This window comes from Branchiostoma lanceolatum, chromosome 7 (assembly GCF_035083965.1).
Source record: "Branchiostoma lanceolatum isolate klBraLanc5 chromosome 7, klBraLanc5.hap2, whole genome shotgun sequence".
NCBI classification, from domain to species: Eukaryota; Metazoa; Chordata; class Leptocardii; order Amphioxiformes; family Branchiostomatidae; genus Branchiostoma; species Branchiostoma lanceolatum.
This window is the reverse complement of record NC_089728.1, coordinates 10501396-10523184: the sequence shown is the minus strand read 5'-3', so window position 1 is coordinate 10523184 and position 21789 is coordinate 10501396. Positions and strand designations below refer to the sequence as shown.

General features: G+C 45.7%; 4 protein-coding genes across 4 annotated transcripts; 1 reads left to right on the top strand and 3 right to left on the bottom strand.

Moving 5' to 3' along the window:
- The first annotated feature begins 85 nt into the window (after positions 1 to 85).
- Positions 86 to 4537, top strand: LOC136439178 (acylcarnitine hydrolase-like). Its single transcript, XM_066434429.1, has 7 exons — positions 86 to 179; positions 421 to 761; positions 2223 to 2402; positions 2615 to 3184; positions 3450 to 3603; positions 3759 to 3987; positions 4363 to 4537. The coding sequence occupies exons 1-7, from the start codon at positions 137 to 139 to the stop codon at positions 4535 to 4537; spliced, it is 1692 nt and encodes a 563-aa protein (XP_066290526.1). The 5' UTR covers positions 86 to 136.
- On the bottom strand, positions 3233 to 9878 carry LOC136439177 (carboxylesterase 1D-like). Its single transcript, XM_066434428.1, has 7 exons — positions 9000 to 9878; positions 7841 to 8169; positions 7279 to 7458; positions 6416 to 6979; positions 5869 to 6025; positions 5474 to 5699; positions 3233 to 5365 (listed from the first exon to the last, which is right to left on the bottom strand). The coding sequence occupies exons 1-7, from the start codon at positions 9043 to 9045 to the stop codon at positions 5161 to 5163; spliced, it is 1707 nt and encodes a 568-aa protein (XP_066290525.1). The 5' UTR covers positions 9046 to 9878; the 3' UTR covers positions 3233 to 5160.
- An 89-nt stretch (positions 9879 to 9967) lies between these two features.
- LOC136439175 (carboxylesterase 1D-like) lies at positions 9968 to 13205 on the bottom strand. The gene is made up of 7 exons (XM_066434427.1): positions 12823 to 13205; positions 12264 to 12604; positions 11976 to 12155; positions 11302 to 11859; positions 11012 to 11168; positions 10594 to 10822; positions 9968 to 10441 (listed from the first exon to the last, which is right to left on the bottom strand). The coding sequence occupies exons 1-7, from the start codon at positions 13181 to 13183 to the stop codon at positions 10243 to 10245; spliced, it is 2025 nt and encodes a 674-aa protein (XP_066290524.1). The 5' UTR covers positions 13184 to 13205; the 3' UTR covers positions 9968 to 10242.
- A 146-nt stretch (positions 13206 to 13351) lies between these two features.
- LOC136438359 (uncharacterized) lies at positions 13352 to 21576 on the bottom strand. Its single transcript, XM_066433125.1, has 13 exons — positions 21011 to 21576; positions 20004 to 20344; positions 19620 to 19799; positions 18703 to 19266; positions 18429 to 18585; positions 18072 to 18303; positions 17588 to 17785; positions 15729 to 16197; positions 15312 to 15491; positions 14646 to 15212; positions 14348 to 14504; positions 14027 to 14252; positions 13352 to 13802 (listed from the first exon to the last, which is right to left on the bottom strand). Exons 1-13 carry the CDS (start codon positions 21099 to 21101, stop codon positions 13604 to 13606), a joined length of 3561 nt encoding a protein of 1186 aa, XP_066289222.1. The 5' UTR covers positions 21102 to 21576; the 3' UTR covers positions 13352 to 13603.
- Positions 21577 to 21789: the final 213 nt, after the last annotated feature.

Genomic DNA, 21789 nt, shown 5'->3' with positions numbered 1-21789 from the left:
TCAGAGTCCATCCGCATTGTTTGCCTAACCTTTAGTCAGCTGTAGTAGCAAACTTTCCATTGTTTGGGGGTCAAAGTCCGAGAGTGGTGTGCGGAGATTCTACCAAGGAGAGCGTTGGGTCAGTTTCTTGTACAACATGGTCCGCTCTGTCGTTAATCTCGTGTGGCTATCCATTTTAGGTAAGTGCCTACAAGACTGTCTGTTACATGTTTTACATATATATAGTCTAAACAACTCCAGGCCCTAGATAGACCTGCTAATAATATATAGCACATAATGTGTAGACACACGGGACACTTCATAAACCGATCTGGCTACATCTTTATCAGACTACTTTTGGTCCCAAGCTTCTTTTTTACAGAGATGCGTTAAGTGCATGGTAATCCGTTGTCCCCAACATGTGACTTTCTCAAACAATAGGTGTAGTAACTTCTCAAGATGGTCCTCCCACTGTATCCACGGCCAGCGGCAAGGTGCGAGGAACGGCGCAGTACACAAACGACCTGCCGGACAAACCTGTCTACACCTTCCTCGGCATCCCGTACGCAGCGCCCCCTGTCGGAGACCTGCGGTTCCGCGCGCCTGTACCTGTCATCCCGTGGGAGGGAGTGAGGGGCGCTTCTAAGCCGGGGCCTTTCTGCCCACAGCCCATGGATCTGCAACACGTGATGCCCTTCCGGCTGGCCCAGACTACGACGAGCGAAGACTGCCTCACACTGAATATCGAAACTCCAACAACAAACGCCGATGACGGTTTGCCAGTATGTTATTGTAATAAACTACGCACAAAAAGTTCGGAAACTTAACTTTGGTCGATCATATTTCCGTTATTTTTTTACCGATTTCAATGTATTACATATCATTTAAAAGCTTATTTGATTTCCTTTCCCATGATACCAAACTTATTGTGATTGCGAGTTCATGAAACGAGCATAAGGCCTGCTAAAGTGAGTGGGTCGAAGAAAGAAAGTGCCAAGATTACCTTACTATAGTCAAACATGCTATTCCGTACATATTCTTCTGTTGATATTGACTTCTGTACGAGGGTATTGTGAAAAATCAACAAGAATAAACAAGACATATTCATGAAAGCTAAGTTTATTCTTTATCAAAACCAACAATCTGTGTCTTAGTAACGGGTTAGCAAGGAGTCTTAGTAACGGGTGGCCCAGCCACGCATTCTCACTACAGCACGGCACCTCCTCCTCATACTCGTCACCAGTCGCGCAATGCGATACTGTGGGATAGCGTCCCATTCCTCCACCAGCAGTCGTCCTAGGTCAGCCAGCGTTGTTCTCTCGGTCACTCTTGCACGGACAGCTCGCCCAAGCTGATCCCATAGATGTTCGATGGGGTTCAGGTCCGGGCTCTTGGAGGGCCACTCCATCCTCTCTACACCTGCATGCTGGAGATGGTCGGCGATGATCCCTGCCCGGTGTGGGCGGGCGTTATCATCTTGCAGCAAGGCATTCGGCCCCATGTTATGGAGGAAAGGGATGGCCACCGGATCAAGTATTCTGTCACGATATCTTTCTGCATTGAGGGTTCCTGGTACAGGTCTTGTCTTTCCCCTGGAGGTTATGCCTCCCCATACCCCAATGTTTGTTGTGAAACAATAACAAAAAATAACGCCTGTGGATGACGATACCGTTGCAGGACGCAGGTGTTTATGTGGTGCAATTGGATCTTCGATGTGCTAAAAATAACCTTGGATGTTCTGTGTGCTAGAAATAATCTTGGATGGTCTGTGTTCTAAAAATAACATTAGAACCTGAGGAAACAATATATTGAATCATCATCCGCGCCCATACCGATAGGATGTCACAGCGCGCGTATGACACCAACAGGGAATTTGGGGCACTTTTTCTCCGTGACCCACTCACGTTATTAGTCCTGGTACTTGTTCCGTGGGTTTTCAATCACAATAAGTTTGGTATCATAGAACAGGGAATCACACAAGCTTTATAATGATATATAATGCATCAAAATCGGTATAAAAACAACAGAGATATGATCAACCAAAGTTAAGTTTCCGAACTTTTTGTGCGTAGTTTATTTGTTCCAAACTCAGTTGAAGACAGGTTGATAAGGTCCACATGAGTTATTAAACTTATCTTATTTGTGCGTGATGCTATTCAATTTCTTCCTCCATTGAACTTGTATTCACTTGTCAGAATCATGCCATACAATACGCACACAGCCTAACATGTCATTTCTTCCAGGTACTAGTATGGATCCATGGTGGGAGTCTGGAGAGTGGGGGAGGTTACCTGTTGCCCTTCGCGCCTCTTGCCGCCCACCAAGACGTTGTTGTGGTGTCCTTCAACTACCGCCTTGGACTGTTGGGCTTCCTCAGTACTGGGGACGAGAACGCTCCTGGCAACTTCGGCTTCTTGGACCAGGTTCTGCGACATTTTGTCAATATCGAAATTGTATGAAATTATATGCATATGAGTAATCACCATTAGAAGGCACACAGATAGAAAAGTACCTGTCGTGGGCAGAAGTCAAGTGCTACTCAAAGCTCTGCGTTACAATCTCATGAGATAGTCTTTTCATAGAAGTATTATTATCGAGACTAATTTTGTATGAACACACTTCTGCATTGATCCAGGTCCTAGCTATAAGGTGGGTAAAAGAAAATATCCGGAACTTCGGAGGTGATCCGGACCGGATCACCATATTTGGAGAGTCAGCCGGTGGCTACAGCGTCTCCTACCACGTGGTTTCTCCCCTAAGCAGAGGGCTGTTCAGGAGAGCCATTTCACAGAGCGGTGTGTTCGGCACAAACCCAGTCCAACTCAACCCGCTCCAGATAGCCAGGATGCAGGCGGAAGAACTCGGGTGTGACGGAGAAGACACAGCCGCTCTCGTGGACTGTCTGAGAGAGAGACCAGTGGAGCAGCTATTAGCCGGTTACAACCTACTTCAAATCATGCATGTCGGTTATAATCTAAAACCATTCAGGCCCGTGGTTGATGGGTATTTCTTGACGTCTACGCCCGAATATCTCATACGGAAGCGCCAGGCCAGCCCTGTGGATTATCTGATGGGAGTGAACGATCATGAGTACGGGTTCATGATTCCGAGATCATCTCACCTGCCGAACTTCGGCAAGGGGATGACACACGAACTGTGCAGCGCCCTGCTGAGGATGGGAATAGAGGACTATGTTGACTATAAGGTATTGAGGATTGTGGTATTGTGCACACACACAAATGCCAACACAACGTTAATGTTTCCACAAAACATTCCTTTATTTCTTTGTAATATGTTTATTGTTATGTAAATTGGTCCTAAAAGTCGACCATAAACAAACACATCTACTTATGTTATTCTGTACTTCCTACAATTACTTGTACTTCTGAACTTTGTAAAAAGCACTTCTTGTACATACACTCCTGTTCATTCGCCTGTTATTTTTCCCGTAATCGTTGCACACTACCTAGGGGTCGGGACAAGCCATTGCAACGGCCATATTAGAAAATTACCGTGACCATGCCAACCCTGACGACATCATGGCCATACAGTACCAGTACACCCGGCTCATGGGAGACATGATGTTCGTAGCGCCTACCGTACGCGCTGCAGATGGACACACTGGTAAGTCCGACTTCTTTTCCGGTTACCTTGAAATTTGCATACTAACAATGTGACAATGGTCTTGTTGCGATGACAACAGATGAGCAGAATTCAACGCCAGACGCCGTTTTTCTCTGTTAACTTTAAAAGGCTATCCTCGTCATTCTTCGCTTCAGGTGCCGGTGGGAAAGTTCACCTCTACGAGAACCACTACGTCCCGAGCTTCCTGCGGGCCGCGCGGCCGGACTGGGTGGGGTGTGATCATACAGACGACTGGTGGATGGTGGTGGGGGCACCCTTCATGGACATCCAACTCACCAGCGGAGACAACATACCCTTTACTTCTGCTGACAAGCAGATGAGCCTAAAGATGATGGAACTGTGGGCGAACTTTGCCAGAACTGGGTATGTCAACTTTTATTGAATTTTTTTAAATCTCTCCTGTATCAAAGATTGTTAATAATTACTATCAATATACAAAGTTATCTTTAGTTTGTGTTGTAGCGGAGTTATTTCCCGTGACCGTGGATTGATGAGTTCCACGGCCATCACTTTTGGTGATGAATTTCATGGCTCCAGACTAGTATGATTCCGTCTACGGACGTGGAGTTTGTCGCTAAATCAATGAATTCCTCTGCCCCAAACTAGTAAAAGTCCGTCCACGACCGTGAATCCGGAGTTCATCACCAAAAGTGTTGAATTCCACGGCCGTGGAACCCATCAATCCACGGCAGGATATACATGTACCTGTATAGATTATTGAATTTGTCGTCACTCCAGGAACCCTACCGACCAGACCTCACCAGAGTGGCCCGTCTACACCACAGATCACCCAGCCTACATGAAGTTGGACCTGACATCTTCGGTTGAAGTCGGCCTGGAGTCTGACAGAGTGACGTTTTGGAACAAAGTCATACCTGAACTAGCCAGGCTTGCTGACCGAGATGAACTGTAAATCGTTTGATACGTATATATGCCGTGGTACAATTATCAATAAAGTTCTACTATTTATCATCTGTTAACAGACGATAGCCCATGAAGTAGTTCACTTCATATGCGAATTAAATGACCTTTACAGAAAAATGTCCTTGCTCTCACTCGTTCTGCAGTTCACAACAAAATAAAAGCATGTATTGGTGGTTACTACATGTATGAAATATTTCCCAAATGTAGAAAAAAACAGTCGATAACACTGCTCACTTTGAATTCAGGAAGTCCATTTCCAAGTTTCAAGGGCACCATGTTAGATGTCCCACAGTTCAACATGCTAGTATATGAGATATAAAGTATGATTCCCTCTATATCATGGTATCGTTGTTTCCGAGAATATAGAAACACTACACTTAACGAAATTTCAGTGTCTTGTCAAATCTATCGGGCATTTCAAAAGCCAAACAGCCTTGGCTCTACTATAAACACTTAACAAACGACCTGGGTCTGAAAGGATACACTCATAAGGTATAGCATCTATCCTATACTCAAATCTAAAACGCTACTTCACAAATTACTCAATCGATTCAGATTTAGTCATAACCTCAATCTGCAAGGCTGTAGTTATGGAAGAACATTGCAAAGCGACTATAACTCGTCTCTCCCAGATGCTGCTACGAGCTTAGGGATGACGTCGTTCCACAGGGCCATCCTGTCAGGATGAAACCCTATGTCAGCAGATGACGTCAGATCCAGCTTCATGTAGGCGGGGTTGCCAGGTGTGTACTGGGGCCACTCTGGTACCGTGGGCGTGGGGCTGTCAACTGGGCCGCCGGTACGGTCAGACGGGTTCCTGAAACAGACGAAAGTGATGAAAATATTAACGGCTGTTTGATCCAGAATGAAATGATAAAAGAGCGTGAGTTAAAAATACAATAATTTCTGAGGACATTGGTCTTACCCCGTTCGAGCAAAGTTCGCCCAGTAAGCCATGTAGTACAGACTGGTCTTCTTATCTTCCTCTGAGAATGACATGATGCCTCCATCTTGCCGAGGTACGTCCAACATGGCCGCTCCAGCCACGATCAGCAGTTCATCATCGTGGTCACATCCAACCCAGTCCGGCCGATCAGCCGACAGGAAAGACGGGATGTACTGATTCTCGTACAGGTACACATGACCTGAACCTGGATACGTGGACAATACATATGTGTATGAAAGAAACATCTATCTGCATCCAAAAGAGTGAGGAGGTTTTTCTGTAAAGTCAGCGAATATCTTAGATATGGATGGCGGACAATTTCAATAAATGTTTACCGATGGTAGCGAACGTACGTTTGTCAGCTATCCACCTACCAGCGATCCTATCTGCGACGGAAGCAGTTGGGGCGACGACCATGTTGTCTCCCATAATTTTCGTGAACTGGTACTGTGTAGCTAGTGGGTCATCCTGGTCACCACCGTTGCAGTACGCCTTGCGTAGGACTGCCACAATGTTGTCTTGGACGGAAACCTGTTGTTAGAGACAACAACGTTATCGATAGAAACAACAACGTTAACGTTAAAGTTGTCGTTCAGTTAATATGATATGAAGGAGTTCTGGACCGACAAGAAGAATCACATGAGCACCTCAATGAGCAGCGTGCCATGAACCAACCTTTTTTGTCATGAAACATATCTGCTCTTACATTTTACCATTACAAAGAAGCGAAGAGAAGTCGAATCCATGTATTCTATAATTCTTGTAGTAACTTGACAATGTATAGATGTATCTGTAGACTATTCTTTTGTTGCGACCTGTACTTAACGCAGTTGGTATGTGTGTGCAATAAAGGTCGTCGTTCATTCATTCTTAAAATTAGATACCATAGAAGATTAACAAAAGAGAATGCCCTTGACGTACCGGGTAAGGTTGACGCACGAGTGTCTTGAGCATGGCAGAAAAGGTCTCTTCGTCCATCCCTTGACCAAAGTTGGGTACAATTGAAGATGGAATGAGGAAACCGCACTCGTGGTTGTTCACGCCGAGAAGGTAGGACCCCGTGTTTACTTGGCCCTTCTCTAGAAGGACATTGGGGTGCGCAGGAAGAAACACGCCGTCGACAGAGGGGGGAAAAGGACTCGTGAATCCTAAATCAGCAATTTTCATGAACAAACGCTGATGAGCTGCGACGATGTCGTCAGTAGACTTCTGTCTGAGGCAGGCAATCATGCTTGCGGTGTCCTTCGTGTCGCAGCCCAGTTCTTCTGCCAGCATCACCGCTCTCTCCAGAGGCTTTGAGAAGGTGTCGCACGTCTGACACACCCCGCTCTGAGAGATGGCCCGCTGGAACAGACCCTTACTGAGAGGAGACACCACCTGGTAACAGACACTCGCAGCGCCGGCAGACTGGCCGAAGATGGTAACCCGGCCTGGATCTCCTCCGAAGTTTGTGATGTTTTCTTGGACCCAAACCATCGCCTGGACCTATAGATAAAGTATATTGTACGTGACTTGCAATCTATCCTCGATGATATGTCACAGAAGTGTTTACATGAACGTTTCTTATGAAGCAGAACATGGTAAAATTCTGTATGAAACCAATGAGGTTTTGTCCAGTTCTATCTTGATGACACTCTTAGTCAATGTTAAGATGATCGTTTTAACCCATATTTGGTTTTATAATGATTTGTGGTTTCTATTGCTCTCTTTGAGGAGGTTCATCGTAGAACCTCTTTGCTCTCTTCTGCGTTGTTTTTTTCAAGGCGGAAAAAGCCACCACTCACTTGGTCTAGAAACCCGACGTTTCCCGGCGCGTTCTCGTCCCCAGTGCTGAGGAAGCCAAGCGGACCGACGCGATAGTTGAAGGTGACAACTACAATATCCTGGTGAGCCGCCAGTGACGTGTAAGGGAACTGTTCTCCCATACCGAGTATCAGTCCGCCACCATGGATCCATAGCAGAACCTAGGGCCGAGGGCCAACATCACAAGTAAGGAAAGAAGTGTTATATACTAAGTAAACGATGTAAGCCATAAAGGCGGTTCTACCTTTGAGCCACACATTCCCAAATATACAATACGTGTTACTAGCTCCAAGGACAATGTTACTCTGACTTGAGAAAGAGATATGAACCTTTTACAAAACTTGAAGATCCACTACAATCTCACTGTATGAGAGAAAAGCAAGGTACCCTAATACATCGGAAAGCATGCTGTCTCAAATCAAAGTTGATACATTTGGGTTTCGAAACTTGGAAATTAAACTATGGTCTGGGTTTTTCTTCAACTAACAGTCATCAAAGCACCTATGTCACGACGTGTGTTATAAACACTAACTTTTATCGTACCGGCAATCTAGCATTCTTCTCTAGTGTTGGTGTGTCGATGTTCACAGTCAGACAGTCTTCATCGGTTACCGTGTGTGGCAGTTTCGTGGCGATGAGAGCAAAAAAAGACATGTCCTGTGGACAGAAGGCGCCCAGGGTGCTGGCATCTCTGATTCCTTCCCACGGAACGGCTGGCTTGGGGGCGCGGAACCGCAGGTCTCCGACAGGGGGCGCTGCGTACGGGATGCCCTTGAAGGTGTAGACAGGTTTGTCCAGCAGGTCGTTTGTGTACTGCACCGTTCCTCGTACCTTGCCGCTGGCCGTGGTGACCACTGGAAGCTCGTTACCTCCTGATTCGTTTGATTAATTGTGCAAAAATAAACAAATAAACACTTATATGGGTGATCGTTATCTACAACAAGGTTCTCTGTTGTTATCAGGGCGTTGTAATCAAAATTGGATTATTTACCACCGTAATTAAGAGACAACATGTTCCGGCGGAATGTTGGTGCTTTGATATGTAATGAATGCATATGATGCATGGCACGCCGGATTCCCAATAGGGGTTACGTCAACGTGTGTGAGTCACTGACCTAAATCTGTCAGTTGGAAACAGGAGAGCCCAAGTCTCCACTGGGCCTTCCTGAAGGATTGTGGATAGAAGAATTCGGCAAAAATAGGGTTGGCCAGGAGAGAGAGCCCGCAGTAAACGGTAACAGTTTCCCTTGGACATTTTTCAGACTAACTGACTGCACACTCCGGGAAAAAAAAACCCCTTAAGGTGGCCAAATTCCGCTGTTAAATTATCCCCCCTACAGCGTAGTTTAGTTTGAACTGGCAGAGATAAGGAGCCTCATGCAGGAATGCACAGGTCCCGATCGGACAGGCCCCTCCCAAACATCACAGTACAACGATAAGGAAAGGGAGGGAGAACATTAACGATTAATACGACGGTCGATGTCGGACCTGCCTTCTCGCGCTTCCCATATTATCTGAAAACGAACACCGTTTTATCCTGTGATCCACCTTGATATCATTGATGATCAAACAAAGCTGTGTTGTTCGACTTTGCATTAGTGCAGCGTGTCGAGGCATTCGTTTGGAACTCAGGCCGTCCAATGCTGACAACATTACAGGGCTCACCAAGAAACGTACAAGAAAAGACAATTGTTTTTCTCACCTGAGGCCTCACCTCCCTTACAGCCATGGGAATGTTTAGCCTCCATTGTAAGGAATTTGTTGCTGTCCTCTTGCCTTAGTCGACTTAGTACTGATTGAATTGACCTAGCGATCGATGGACAAGACCATTATAGAGTGTGGGGTAGACCAGTCTGTCAATTCTTGTCTCCTGACTGTAAGTGCATGCGATGGTCTCGTGTAACACTGTTCCCCACACAAATACAGTTTCAGACGACTTGCCGGGTGTGTATCAGCTATTAAAGAGGTTCACTGACGTGTAACGGCAGTTAGCATGGAATGAATAAACATGATCAAAGCATAGTGACCCTACCTGAGTTCTTCCGCGACCCGTGATAGTACCGGTTTATTTTGCAGTAAGGAACCGGTTTTAGTGGCCGTTCTGAGCTCGGTAAGTTAATGTAAGATACTAAAGAATGGTGGATTTAGTTCGATATTGGTATAAATTGCGATCCCTATACTATATAACAGGTTGTTTTTGGTACGATTTTGTCGGCGAATCTTCGGTCCGGGTATCGCTCCGAGGCCGCAACATGTAACAACAGTGAAGCGCTCCTAGCAGCTTGACTGAAGACCACTATGGCCAGTATGGGCCTTCGGCATGCGTAAGGATATCCGTTGTGAGATCAGTTGCAGTACAACAATCCTCTTAAAATCCAGATATATAAGACCCTATGGTACAAGTTTCCTTCATAGGTGTCGTTTTCGGGGAAATCGTCCTCTTTCAATTTGGAGTCGATGAAAAAAGTTTGATATGGATATAACCCTCTTAAGAACACCGTAAAGCAGAATGCAGTACTTTGAAATTCATTCGTTCATTCATTCATTCATTCATTCAATCATTTATTCATTCATTCATCCATTCAATCATTCAATCATTCTTCATTCAACAAGGGAAACAAATGTCGCGTTTTTGAGTCCTTGAAGCAATTCAAACAAAACGCTGAAAACTAATACTAATCAGACTTTTTTGGGTTCAGTTGGTTTGTAGATTTAGATGTAAAAAAATCAAAGGTAGGAATAGATTTTATAATCTTATAATTGGCTGAGCTGAAGGAGAAGTGATGAAATCTTGTGGTAGACACTCAAAAGCTTCTATGGAACTTCTATGGCTTCCTGATCATGCAGTAACTTGTAAAGGTTTCAGTAGAAAGATGTGTGGACCCCATTGAGAAACATAATTTTTTGTAGTTAACGTTATGGACGAACATCACAAAGCGACTATACTATAACTCGTCTCTGTCAGATGCTGTAGCAAACTTGGGGATGACGTCGTTCCGCAGGGCCATCCTGTCAGGATGAAACCCTACGTCAGCAGATGACGTCAGGTCCAGTTTCATGTGGGCGGGGTTGTCAGGTGTGTACTGGGGCCACTCTGGTACCGTGGGGCTGTCAGCTGGGCCGCCGGTACGGTCAGACGGGTTCCTGAAAACACAAACAAAAATCCCACATATGTAGTGGTTACTATTCTAATTGCGGGGTATCGCATAAAACCATCCCACCAAAAGAAATTTAAAAATCAGTCGTCCTCTTTTTTAGTTATTTTCAAGCAGATGAAATGAACTGCCAATCGTTACCCGGTTCGAGCAAAGTTGGCCCAGTAAGCCATCATGTCCATACTTGTCCTCTTGTCTTCCGAATTAAAGACCATGAATTCTCCGTCAGACTTTCGTACGTCTAAGAATGCCACACCAGACATGATGTACAGGTCGTCCATGTGGTCACATCCCACCCAGTCCGGCCGTGCGGCGGTCAGCCATGATGGCACGTACTGGTTCTCGTACAGGTAGACATTTCGGCCAGAAGCTGCAACATCAGTGTTAAAGTTAAAGTTAAAGTGACCCGGGCGTCTTGAAAAGACGCATAGGGGTGGCGCCCATCTCCATTTCTATAGCCCTTGGGCCACACACATCAGTGTACTACTGTGAATAATCTTTCCAAAAAAATCGTCCCACTTGTGATTTGATGATATTTGGTCTAGATACATGGACGTACCCGCATATTTATCAGCGATGAGAAGAGTAGGCGCCACGAAAAGCTCGTCTCCGGCGGCCAGGCTGAACTGGTGCTGGATGGCCATGGGGTCGTCCGGGTTGTCATGGTCAAAATACACCTTGCTTACGGCAGTGATCATGTCGTCGTCATTGGAACTCTGTAATTCAAATAAGATATTTTAGACGTGAAACAATACATTTTACCTCTTTAAAATAATGCACATTTGGTTAGTAAGGTTACAGCTTAATATAGGCTTGTCATGATTCAAGATACATGTCAACGTTTCGTACCGGATAGGCTCGGCTCAAGGTTCTCTTCAGAGTTAAGAGGGACGTGTCCTTCGTCATTCCTTGTCCATAGTTTGGTACGACCCCGAGTGGAACCACGTACCCGTATTCGTGGTTGTTCACACCCAGAAGATAGTCCACGGGATTTGTGCGTCCTTGGTCAAACAAGTCGTTTGGATGAGACGGAAGGTACGCCGTGTCCACTACAGGTGGGAAAGGCACTTCCTCAAAGTTGAGTTTCTTCATCACGCCCTGATGACCAGTAATCAGTTCATCAGACGACTTATGTCTGAGGCAGGCCACCATGCTCGCTGTGTCCTTCGTGTCGCAGTTGAGTACTTCAGCCAGCATCACCGCTCTGGGCAGCGGTTTTGGGTTTACCTCCACCGCCTGACACACGCCGCTCTGAGAGATGGCCCGCTGGAACAGACCCTTGCTGAGAGGAGAGACAACGTGGTAGCAGACGCTCGCACCGCCGGCAGACTGTCCGAAGATGGTAACTCGGTCTGGATCTCCTCCGAAGTTGCGGATGTTCTCCTGAACCCAAACCATTGCCTGGACCTTGAAATTAAAATAAGGGTGATTTAAAGAAACGGTGGCTTCGCATCGTGTTATGTTTGTTATTTATTGATTGTTACAGTCACGCAAAATGCCGTTCGTAACAGAATAGAACTAACCTGATCGAGTAAGCCGAAGTTACCAGGGGCGTTCGCGTCCCCAGTGCTGAGGAACCCATGTACACCGACTCGGTAGTTGATGGACACGACCACAGCATCTTGGTGAGCAGACAGGGAGGCATGAGGCATGACCCACCCGGCTCCAAGTATCAGCGCGCCGCCGTGGAGCCATACCAGAACCTAAAAACGTGGTTGGAGTTCAAGATTCAGATTTAAAGTGTAAATGGGACGTCATAAGACTCAGGTTTCAGAAATTCAAATTATACTACACAATATTCGTAAACGCACCGGCAACCCAGCATCTCTTTCCAGGGTAGGTGTCTCCACATTGAGTGTCAGACAGTCTTCACTGAAGCTTATCTGTTCCATCTGTACGGGGAAGATGCTGAAAATGAGATTGTCCTGTGGACAAAAGGGACCCAGTTGACTGGCATCCCTGACTCCTTCCCACGGAGCAGCAGGCTGAGGGGCGCGGAACCGCAGGTCTCCGACAGGGGGCGCTGCGTACGGGATGCCCTTGAAGGTGTAGACAGGTTTGTCCGGCAGGTCGTTTGTGTACTGCACCGTACCTCGCACCTTGCCGCTGGCCGTGGTGACCACAGGAGAAACATCGTCAGCGAGGACTGGAACTGGAGTTTGCGGGAAATACATTGATTAAGATGCACTGTAAATCGATGTTGTTTTGTAATTGTTACGAAAACATACTAGTAATATCCATGAGCTATAAAGCCTATATTGAAATAAAAAATTCGAAATCTTATGATAATTTCGTAACAAGACCTTCGTGGTTTCCTTTTTCACTTTGAGCCAACTGTACCCCTCCCCTACAGTTTCTTACAATACTCACTTATAGCACCAGATAAAAGCAATGCTGTGCAGAGTAGCATTCCCATGATGTAGCAAAGGCTGTCCTCGATCATATGCCTCGTCAAAATCTGCAATGTTCTTCCCTCTTCGCTAGGAGGACGCGAAACGGCAGGCGTCTCTAATCTGGTCACCAAGGAAACTTCCGCGACGCCATTAGAAGGATTGGGGTCAGAGGTTAAAGGGCAATTAAGTGTATGTAACGTTACCAGGTGCTCCCATGGGACAACACCCCGGGTATGCCTAATCTGGTTTGAAAATTCGTGTGCGACAAACATGTTTGCGAAGCTTTTAACTGAAGCGTCAGCCGTCGTGCTGAGTATATTTGCGATGAAAAGCGGCATACTCCTGTGTTTGGACAGCACGATGCGTTTGTGTATTCAGCACGGGTTACGGTATGCTCGATATGGCATGTAAATCAAAGTGCATCCACCCCTTGGGTCGCACTGTAGATCATATGTACAAATAAACACTGCGACACGGATGAAAAAAGTGACTATATAATCTGCAAATCTCAATTATGCTTTTAATTTTCATTTTCTTACTTGTGGAAAACAAATGCTCAAGAATTCATACAAGAAACACAACCTCAATTGCCTGAAGGTTTAACCTTGGCAATCGATAAAACGGTTAAATGTCCAGGTTCGAGAGGAAAGACATACAAAGATGTGTGTTTGTGTGATCTATGTGTATAAGGCACATATTCAAGTACATGCGCTATTCAAGCAATGCGCTACAAGTTGACAGGGAAATTAAGTCAAGAACTACAATTCGTCCCTATCGGAAGATGCTGCGAGCTTGGGGAAGACGTCATTCCACAGTTTCATCTTCTCGGGCTTCAGCCCCACGTCAGCAGATGACGTCAGATCCAGCTTCATGTAGGCGGGGTTGTCAGGTGTGTACTGGGGCCACTCTGGTACCGTGGGGCTGTCAGCTGGGCCGCCGGTACGGTCAGACGGGTTCCTGAAACAGAAGGAGATGGTACGGAATGTGCTAGATGACTATGGGTAAAGGGACATAGCGAAAACTCAAGGTCTAGGCCGATGCGCACATCACGCTAAAATTCGGAAATTGGCGAATCTTTAGAACGTAATAAAAGAGAATTATATTTGGACCTCTTCAACAAACTTTTGGACAAGAACTTATCGCTTATACTATAGAACCGAATGTGTGATTTATCCACGTACCCAGTTCGAGCAAAGTTGGCCCAGTATGCCATCATGTCCAGACTTGTCTTTTTATCTTCATCGGAAAATGGACTCTGTCCACCGTCCGACACAGGCCGATCTAGAAAGGCCAAGCCGGCCAAGATCGGAAGTTCGTCAGTGTGGTCACATCCAACCCAGTCCGGTCGACCAGCAGATGCTACAGATGACACGTACCGGTTCTCATAGAGGTAGACTTGGCCAAGACCTGCAAAACGTAGTGAGCATTTCAGAAAAGTAGACTTAAACAGCCTTCTGTCTTGTACAGCCAACATTAGGTCACTGTGAAAATCAACGGCTTACCTGCATATTTCTCTGCAACGAGAACAGCAGGAGCGACCACAAACTGGTCTCCGTACACCTGAGTGAACTGGTTCTGTATGGCCATTGGATCACCAGAGTTGCCATGGTAACTGTACTCTTCAAGTAGAGCCGCCATAATGTCGTCCTGTTTGGAAGTCTGTGAAGAAAAGGACATTTTCTGGAGTAAGAATTGCCACTAGTAGTTACCGTCTGGTAACCACGCTTTTCATTAACGAGTGAGAGGTATTATACAATTAAGGTCAGGAAAAGGGGAGAGCAGAAGATCCTAGGTACTTACTGGATAAAGCTTCCTCGCGAGCATTCCTAAACGGAAGATAAAGTCCTCTTCTGACATTCCCTGCCCGAAGTTTGGGATTGCCCTCGAAGGCATCCGAAATCCGAACTCGTGATCATTCATACCGAGAAGGTATTGTCCCACGCTTAATTGACATTGACACTTGCCTAGGATATCCTTGGGACGACATGGGAGGTATGTCCCGTCAACCACGGGTAGAAACGGAAAGAGCACTCCTTGAGGCCGAAGTTTCATCTGTAGACGTCGATGACTGGCAACTAGATCATCAGATGACTTCTGCCTCAGGCAGGTCACCATAGTCGCAGTATCTTCGGTGTCACAGCCGAGATCTTCTGCTAACATCACCGCTCTCCCGTGTGGCTCCGGGTTGATGGTATCAAGACAGACGCCGCTCTGAGATATCGCGCGATTGAAGAGACCATTCGTGAGAGGAGAAACAGCGTGAAAACAGACACTTGCTCCACCAGCTGACGTTCCAAAGATCGTAATCCTGTCCGGATCCCCTCCGAAGCTTCTGATGTTCTCTTTGACCCAACGCATCGCCTGGACCTGTGAAGATCGGTGAAAGTATGGAAAGTTAGCGCACATTCCCGTTATATATCACGGATATTGAGAACATAACGCAGTCAAATAAAGAGTATGACTGACCTGGTCCAGGAGGCCAAAGTTGCCCGGAGCGTTCTCGTCCCCAGTACTGAGGAAGCCCAGCGCGCCGAGGCGGTAGTTGATCGTGACGACCACCACGTCCTGATGAGCCGCCAGTGACGCGTAGGGCCACATCCCGCCTGCACCCAATGACAGTCCACCGCCATGGATCCACAACAGAACCTGTAGAGACAATTCAGTTAACTTTAGAAGAAGAAAATTGTATCTAATCTAGTTTGAGACGTGTTGCTAATCTCACATTGACGAGAAGATGAGAATGGCTTTATTGCTATTAATGAATATTCTAGACACAAGATTATCTGACTGGACACGAGGAAATTTTCTAGTTGATAGTGTATGCCCAATCACATGATATGCTGTCGTCGGGAGGCCCGACTGTTTTATGGGTTTATTTCTTACCGGGAGAATTGCGTTGTTTCGAATTGACGGAGTTTCGACGTTCAAGGTCAGACAGTCTTCGTGAATAATGTATTGCTGGTAGTAAATGTCGAACGCTTTTAGCATCGCGTCGTCTTGAGGACAATAGGGGCCCAGTTCAGTAGCATCCCTGACTCCTTCCCACGGAGCAGCAGGCTGAGGGGCGCGGAACCGCAGGTCTCCGACAGGGGGCGCTGCGTACGGGATGCCCTTGAAGGTGTAGACAGGTTTGTCCGGCAGGTCGTTTGTGTACTGCACCGTTCCTCGCACCTTGCCGCTGGGCGCGGTGACCACAGGAGAAACATCGTCACTGAGATTAGACGCTGAAGTGAATAGAGCAGATGGGAATAAGTCTCTTCGGATTGAAGATACCCGAATGTTTCGTTTGAGTTCTAATGTCACAGAATTCAAATACAGCACCAACATCCCTATCACGTCAACATCATGATTGCTACGTTGACAGAAAATACTTTGCAAGATTTATATGCCACCATTAACATTACCAGTGTGTCGTCAGGTCAATGATACCCGGTGGGCTTAGGTGTTCTTCTTACCTGGCGTCAGTTTCAAATGACGTACCTAATTTGATCCCAAGACGTCGACAGTAATCATTACCAATAGCTCTGCCGTGGACGCTGTTATCATCAATTTAAAAGAGGTGAACAAATAGTTCCCAATGGACATTTGCTAGGAAAAAAACTACGTGTTTTTACATTTGATTCAAGAAAATCCCGTATGCGGTAAATGAAAATACAGTAGACATGGTGTAGAAAACGGTACTGTTATTGTTAGCCGCATCAATTTAGCAGCGGGGGGTGAGTCTTAATATGTAACTCAGGGTTTGAAAGATCTGGTCAGTCTAGTCGTTTACTCACATGCTGCACCCAGCCACATCGCGATCAAGATCAGTAGATGCATTTGGACCCCTTCAGCTGTTATCCTCTTCAACATCAGTCTGGAGGCATTCATGATCTTGTCAAATACCACGGACAGGCTGATGAAAGTTCTTAACGGGAACTATGCGGCTCCAGAAGCCTTACTGAGGGAAGACTGCAGTGCGATAGATGTCTGTTAGCTAATGAATGAGTCCACTCTACTTTATACTGTTAGTTATTGGTGTTGTTATCTATGTTTATAACCACCATACATTAATTTGTTTGTTATTGGCTACCTTCAATATGTCAACCATTATCTAGCACATTTTCAGCTTGTTCTATATTCTAAAGGCAGGAGACTCCCGGTACAGCGCTAGGTTTAGGGTGTCCCATGTACATTTGTTGTACTGTAACATGTATTTCCTAGTTCCATGTATTTCCTTTCAACTGAAAAAGTCAGCCGGCTTGCTGTGTAATTTGTGGTTATAGCTAATGTAACTGTGTTTGGACAGCACGCTTTGTCTATATAGTCAGCACGGATTACGGAGACCTAGATATGTGGATCAATAGGGCATCCACTGGGGTCGACGTCCGGTAGGTCACATGTACAAATGCATTCTGAGCGACGGTTGAAAAAAGGTCACTTTATACACAATATGCGGCAGATTTTAATCATATATTCATCGATATTTTCTTTCTTGAGGACAGCAAAACCTCACGAATTCAAACAATGTGCTATGTAACATAAATTGCCTGTCAGGTTAAGCCTAGGCAATCGGTACGTGTTCAGGTTGAATAGGAAAGACATACAAAGTGTGTTTGATACAGTCCGACACAGTTTATTGTTGCTCGTATGCCGCTGGGACCATTGTAGTAAACAATAAACATCTATTTGTATAAAACATGTATCCAAGAATCAATCCAAGTAAATGCCCTTCAAGTTGACAGAAGATTAAGTCTGTGAACTACAATTCGTCCCTATCGGAAGATGCTGCGAGTTTGGGGAAGACGTCATTCCACAGTTTCATCTTCTCCGGCTTCATCCCTACGTCACTAGATGACGTCAGGTCCAGCTTCATGTAGGCGGGGTTGTCAGGTGTGTAGTGCGGCCACTCTGGTACCGTGGGGCTGTCAGCTGGGCCGCCGGTACGGTCAGACGGGTTCCTGAAACACAAAGCGATGATAAGGAAAGTACCAAGTAATCAGTTTCAAACACAAATTAATGGTTCTTCTGTAAACCAGTTATCAACTGCATTGCAACTACAACACATTACCTGAAACCAAATGGGGGTCAAATATTTCTAGCCCAATACGTTTTTCTGGTAGGATATGGCGACTCTTAAAAATGGTATTACACTTAATCAGACCTAGAACCTTTTTATCGCTGATACTGTACAGAACAACAAATTAATATTTTAGCGAAGTTGCTTTATGTGATTAATCCACGTACCCAGTCCGAGCAAAGTTGGTCCAGTATGCCATCATGTCCAGACTTATCTTCCTATCTTCATCGGAAAATACATATGGACGCTGATTATCGTCAGACACAGGCAGGTCTAGAAAGGCCAAGCCGGCCAAGATCGGAAGTTCGTCAGCGTGGTCACATCCAACCCAGTCCGGCCGACCAGCAGATGCTACAGATGACACGTACCGGTTCTCATAGAGGTAGACTTGGCCAAGACCTGCAAAACGTAGAGAGGGTCCAAGAAACGGGATACTATAACAACATTGTACAGTGTCCAAGAAAATGATACTATAACAAACTTGTACAGCCATCGCAGTATTATCATTGTGAAAATTAATTCACCTGCATATTTCTCTGCAACAAAGGCAGTAGGAGCGACCAATAACTGGTCTCCGTACACCTGAGTGAACTGGTTCTGTATGGCCATTGGATCATCAGGGTTGTCATGGTAACTGTACTCTTCACGTAGGGTCGCGATGATGCCGTCCTGTTTGGAAGTCTGTAAAGATTTTGCCGGAATGATGATTGTTCAGAATAGTCAATAACGCTAGTAATTGAGAACATTGAGTGACGTGTATAGAAGAAAGGAAAAAGGCAGAAGATGACTGGCACTTACCGGATAAAGCCTCGTAACGAGCATTTCTAGGCGGACGATAAACTCCTCCTCGGACATTCCCTGCCCGAAGTTTGGGATTGTCCCCAAAGAAATCCGCCATCCGTACTCGTGATCATTCGCACCTAGAAGGTATTGTGCCACGTTTACTTGACCCTTGTCAAGAAGATGCTTGGGATAATCTGGAAGGTACGTCCCGTCAACCACGGGCATAAACAGGAAGAGCACTCCTTGAGATTGGAGTTTCATGTGCAGACGTCCATGGCTGGCGACTAGATCATCAGACGACTTCTGCCTGAGGCAGGTCACCATGACTGCTGTATCTTCGGTGTCACAGCCAAGATCTTCTGCTAACATCACCGCTCTCTCCAATGGGTTCGGGATGATATCAACGGTCTCGCAGACACCGCTCTGAGATATCGCACGATGGAAGAGACCCTCGCTGAGAGGAGAAATAACGTGATAACAGACACTTGCTCCACCAGCTGACTCGCCAAAGATAGTAATCCCGTCCGGATCCCCTCCGAAGCTTCTGATGTTCTCTTTGACCCAAATCATCGCTTGGACCTATGAAAATCGGGGAAAATCGGGAACGTCATGGTACATTCCCATTCGATATTACGGATGTTGAGGAACAAAGCAATGTCAGTGACGTAAGCCTCTTTCTCACTGGACCAGCGACACGTTGACGACCTCGCTGCGATCGAGCGATTTGACATCGCGCTCAACGAATTTCATCGATAAAAAAAGGATCTTTCTAGGCTTTGTGTGTTTTGTTGTCTTTTAAGTAAATACTTGTACGTTTTGGATAATATTTCCACTATAAAGTCAAGGGTAACAAAAATCCAATTTAGGACTCAGCGAGGTCGCCAACGTGTCGAGGCTTTAGTGAGATAGGGGCTATAGGGACCATGGCTCACCTGGTCCAAGAAACCAACGTTGCCAGGAGCGTTCTCGTCCCCAGTACTGAGGAAGCCGAAAGGCCCCAGGCGGTAGTTGATAGTGACGACCACCACGTCCTGATGAGCCGCCAGTGACGCATAGGGCCACATCCCACCTGCACCCGCGAACAGCCCACCTCCGTGGATCCACAACAGAACCTGTAAGGACATTTTAGTTAATTTGGGAATGAAAACTTAGTCTGAGACGCGTTCCTATTCTCACATTGCGAGAAAAAGGATGACGTTAATGCTTTCAACAAGTATTACAAGCAGAAGTTTAACCATGGCTGGACACAGGAAGACTGTGCAGTTCATAGTGTATGCCGAAAGTAACACATATCATTCGCTGTCTTGTGTACTTACCGGCAGAATCACGTTGTTATGAAGCGAAGGTGTTTCGATGTTCAAGGTCAGACAGTCTTCGTTAAAAGTGGCGTGATGATAGTGAACGGGGAACCCTTTTAGCATCGCGTCGTCTTGAGGACAGTAGGGACCCAGTTGACTAGCATCCCTGACTCCTTCCCACGGAGCAGCAGGCTGAGGGGCGCGGAACCGCAGGTCTCCGACAGGGGGCGCTGCGTACGGGATGCCCTTGAAGGTGTAGACAGGTTTGTCCGGCAGGTCGTTTGTGTACTGCACCGTTCCTCGCACCTTGCCGCTGGCCGTGGTGACCACAGGAGAAACATCGTCACTATGACTAGACGCTGAACAGTAGAATAGAAGGGAATAAAACACACTTTCCGTACCAAGAGTCTGTACTCCGGTAATACTCTTCTAGAAATAGAAGCACTTTAATTCATCGAAACAACCTCCTTGATCGAAAGTACCTTGCTCAAGTTATCAACTTTGGCGATGAAATCATTTCTGCCTGACAGCTGCACTTGATGATTCAGGTTCTGTAGATATCTGATTTTTTTTAGTTCATCACGACGCCACTGAGAACAATGATATTAATAAAAAAAACACCACTGACATCACTATTGCAACGCCATTGACAGAAGGTTCTTTTTGCTTGTGCTGGACTGGTGTTTAGTTTCGGCGTTATCTTAGCTGGCATCATTTTCAAATGACGTACCAAATTTCACTACAAGACAGTAATCATTACCAACAACATGGTTTAAGACATTTACTTCAATCCATCATTCTAAAAGAAATGAACAGATAATTTCCAATGCATGATTAGGAGAAAAGCGCTACATGTTTTTACATTCAGGAAAACACAATATGTTGTGAAAGAAAATGCAGTAGATATGATGTAGGAACGGTACTCTGATATTGTTAGCTGCACCAGTTTGGCAGCGGGGCCGGTGAAGAGTCCAGTGATGTTAATATGTAACTCAGGGTTTCACCGAATCTAGACGTGTACTCACATGCTGCACCCAGCCACATCGCGATTAAGGCCAGCAGAAACATTTGGACTAATCTAACTGTTATCATCTTTAGTAGAAAATAGTATTTCATTGAACGGACGACGTGCCGTGCGAGTGTATTCGGTGACCAGTGAAGAACACGGGGTCAACAGTCCAATAGGTTACCAGGTCATTGGGTTACCCCACTATGTGCCAAGGGGTGAAGTGTCGTGCGGAATTTTACATGTATAACTCTGGACATTGTCTCAAAGTAGACGGTATATCTCTTTATTCACGTCCAAAGTAACCAGATAGATAAAGAATTAACAGTCATTATGATCATCTTCTATCCTTGTACTCTTTTGTAGTTACCTTCGCCGAGAAGGTTATGCAGAGGGTAGCGTTTGTCTGTAGTGGACCACCATAACTCAAGAATGCCTGGCCGGATGGATTGTCTTGATATTTGGTATGTTGGTAGGTTTTGATGAGACCTAAAAACGATTAGATTTTGGGCCCCCTAGCGGCTTCTTACGGTACTGCAGCTGACCTTCCTGTTTTGATATCTCGTGTTCTGGACGTGCTATGGAACAGATAGAAAATATGCAAATGTGGGCCTTATTTGCATACCTAATGAGTAACTTCTATTATTCCACGCTGGCAAATGACTGCAATATCATACATTTAATCCTTTTTGTGGCATCGGGAAGTTATGTGAATGTACACATGGTTGAATCAAATTATGCTAATAAGGACCTCATTTGCATAATTGATAATAAATATTAGCATAGCCTTCTTTGTTA

Bases quoted from the DNA above. Each gene is read 5' to 3' on its own strand.
- LOC136438359 (XM_066433125.1), bottom strand. From the start codon at position 21,101: ATGAAATACTATTTTCTACTAAAGATGATAACAGTTAGATTAGTCCAA. The intron at 19,800-20,003 runs GTAAGTACACAA...ATGTCCTTACAG, and splicing joins ATAACAACGTGATTCTGCCG to GTTCTGTTGTGGATCCACGG. The intron at 16,198-17,587 runs GTTCACAGACTT...CTGTCAACGTAG, and splicing joins TCCGATAGGGACGAATTGTA to CAATCATGATGTTGACGTGA.
- LOC136439177 (XM_066434428.1), bottom strand. From the start codon at position 9,045: ATGGAGGCTAAACATTCCCATGGCTGTAAGGGAGGTGAGGCCTCAG. The intron at 7,459-7,840 runs GTACGATAAAAG...CCTCGGCCCTAG, and splicing joins AGAAGAATGCTAGATTGCCG to GTTCTGCTATGGATCCATGG. The intron at 5,366-5,473 runs GTAAGACCAATG...CGTCTGTTTCAG, and splicing joins GCGAACTTTGCTCGAACGGG to GAACCCGTCTGACCGTACCG.
- LOC136439178 (XM_066434429.1), top strand. From the start codon at position 137: ATGGTCCGCTCTGTCGTTAATCTCGTGTGGCTATCCATTTTAG. The intron at 762-2,222 runs GTATGTTATTGT...CATTTCTTCCAG, and splicing joins ACGCCGATGACGGTTTGCCA to GTACTAGTATGGATCCATGG. The intron at 3,988-4,362 runs GTATGTCAACTT...TCGTCACTCCAG, and splicing joins GCGAACTTTGCCAGAACTGG to GAACCCTACCGACCAGACCT.
- LOC136439175 (XM_066434427.1), bottom strand. From the start codon at position 13,183: ATGCCGCTTTTCATCGCAAATATACTCAGCACGACGGCTGACGCTTCA. The intron at 10,823-11,011 runs GTACGTCCATGT...CTGATGTTGCAG, and splicing joins CATCGCTGATAAATATGCGG to CTTCTGGCCGAAATGTCTAC. The intron at 10,442-10,593 runs GTAACGATTGGC...TTGTGTTTTCAG, and splicing joins GCCAACTTTGCTCGAACCGG to GAACCCGTCTGACCGTACCG.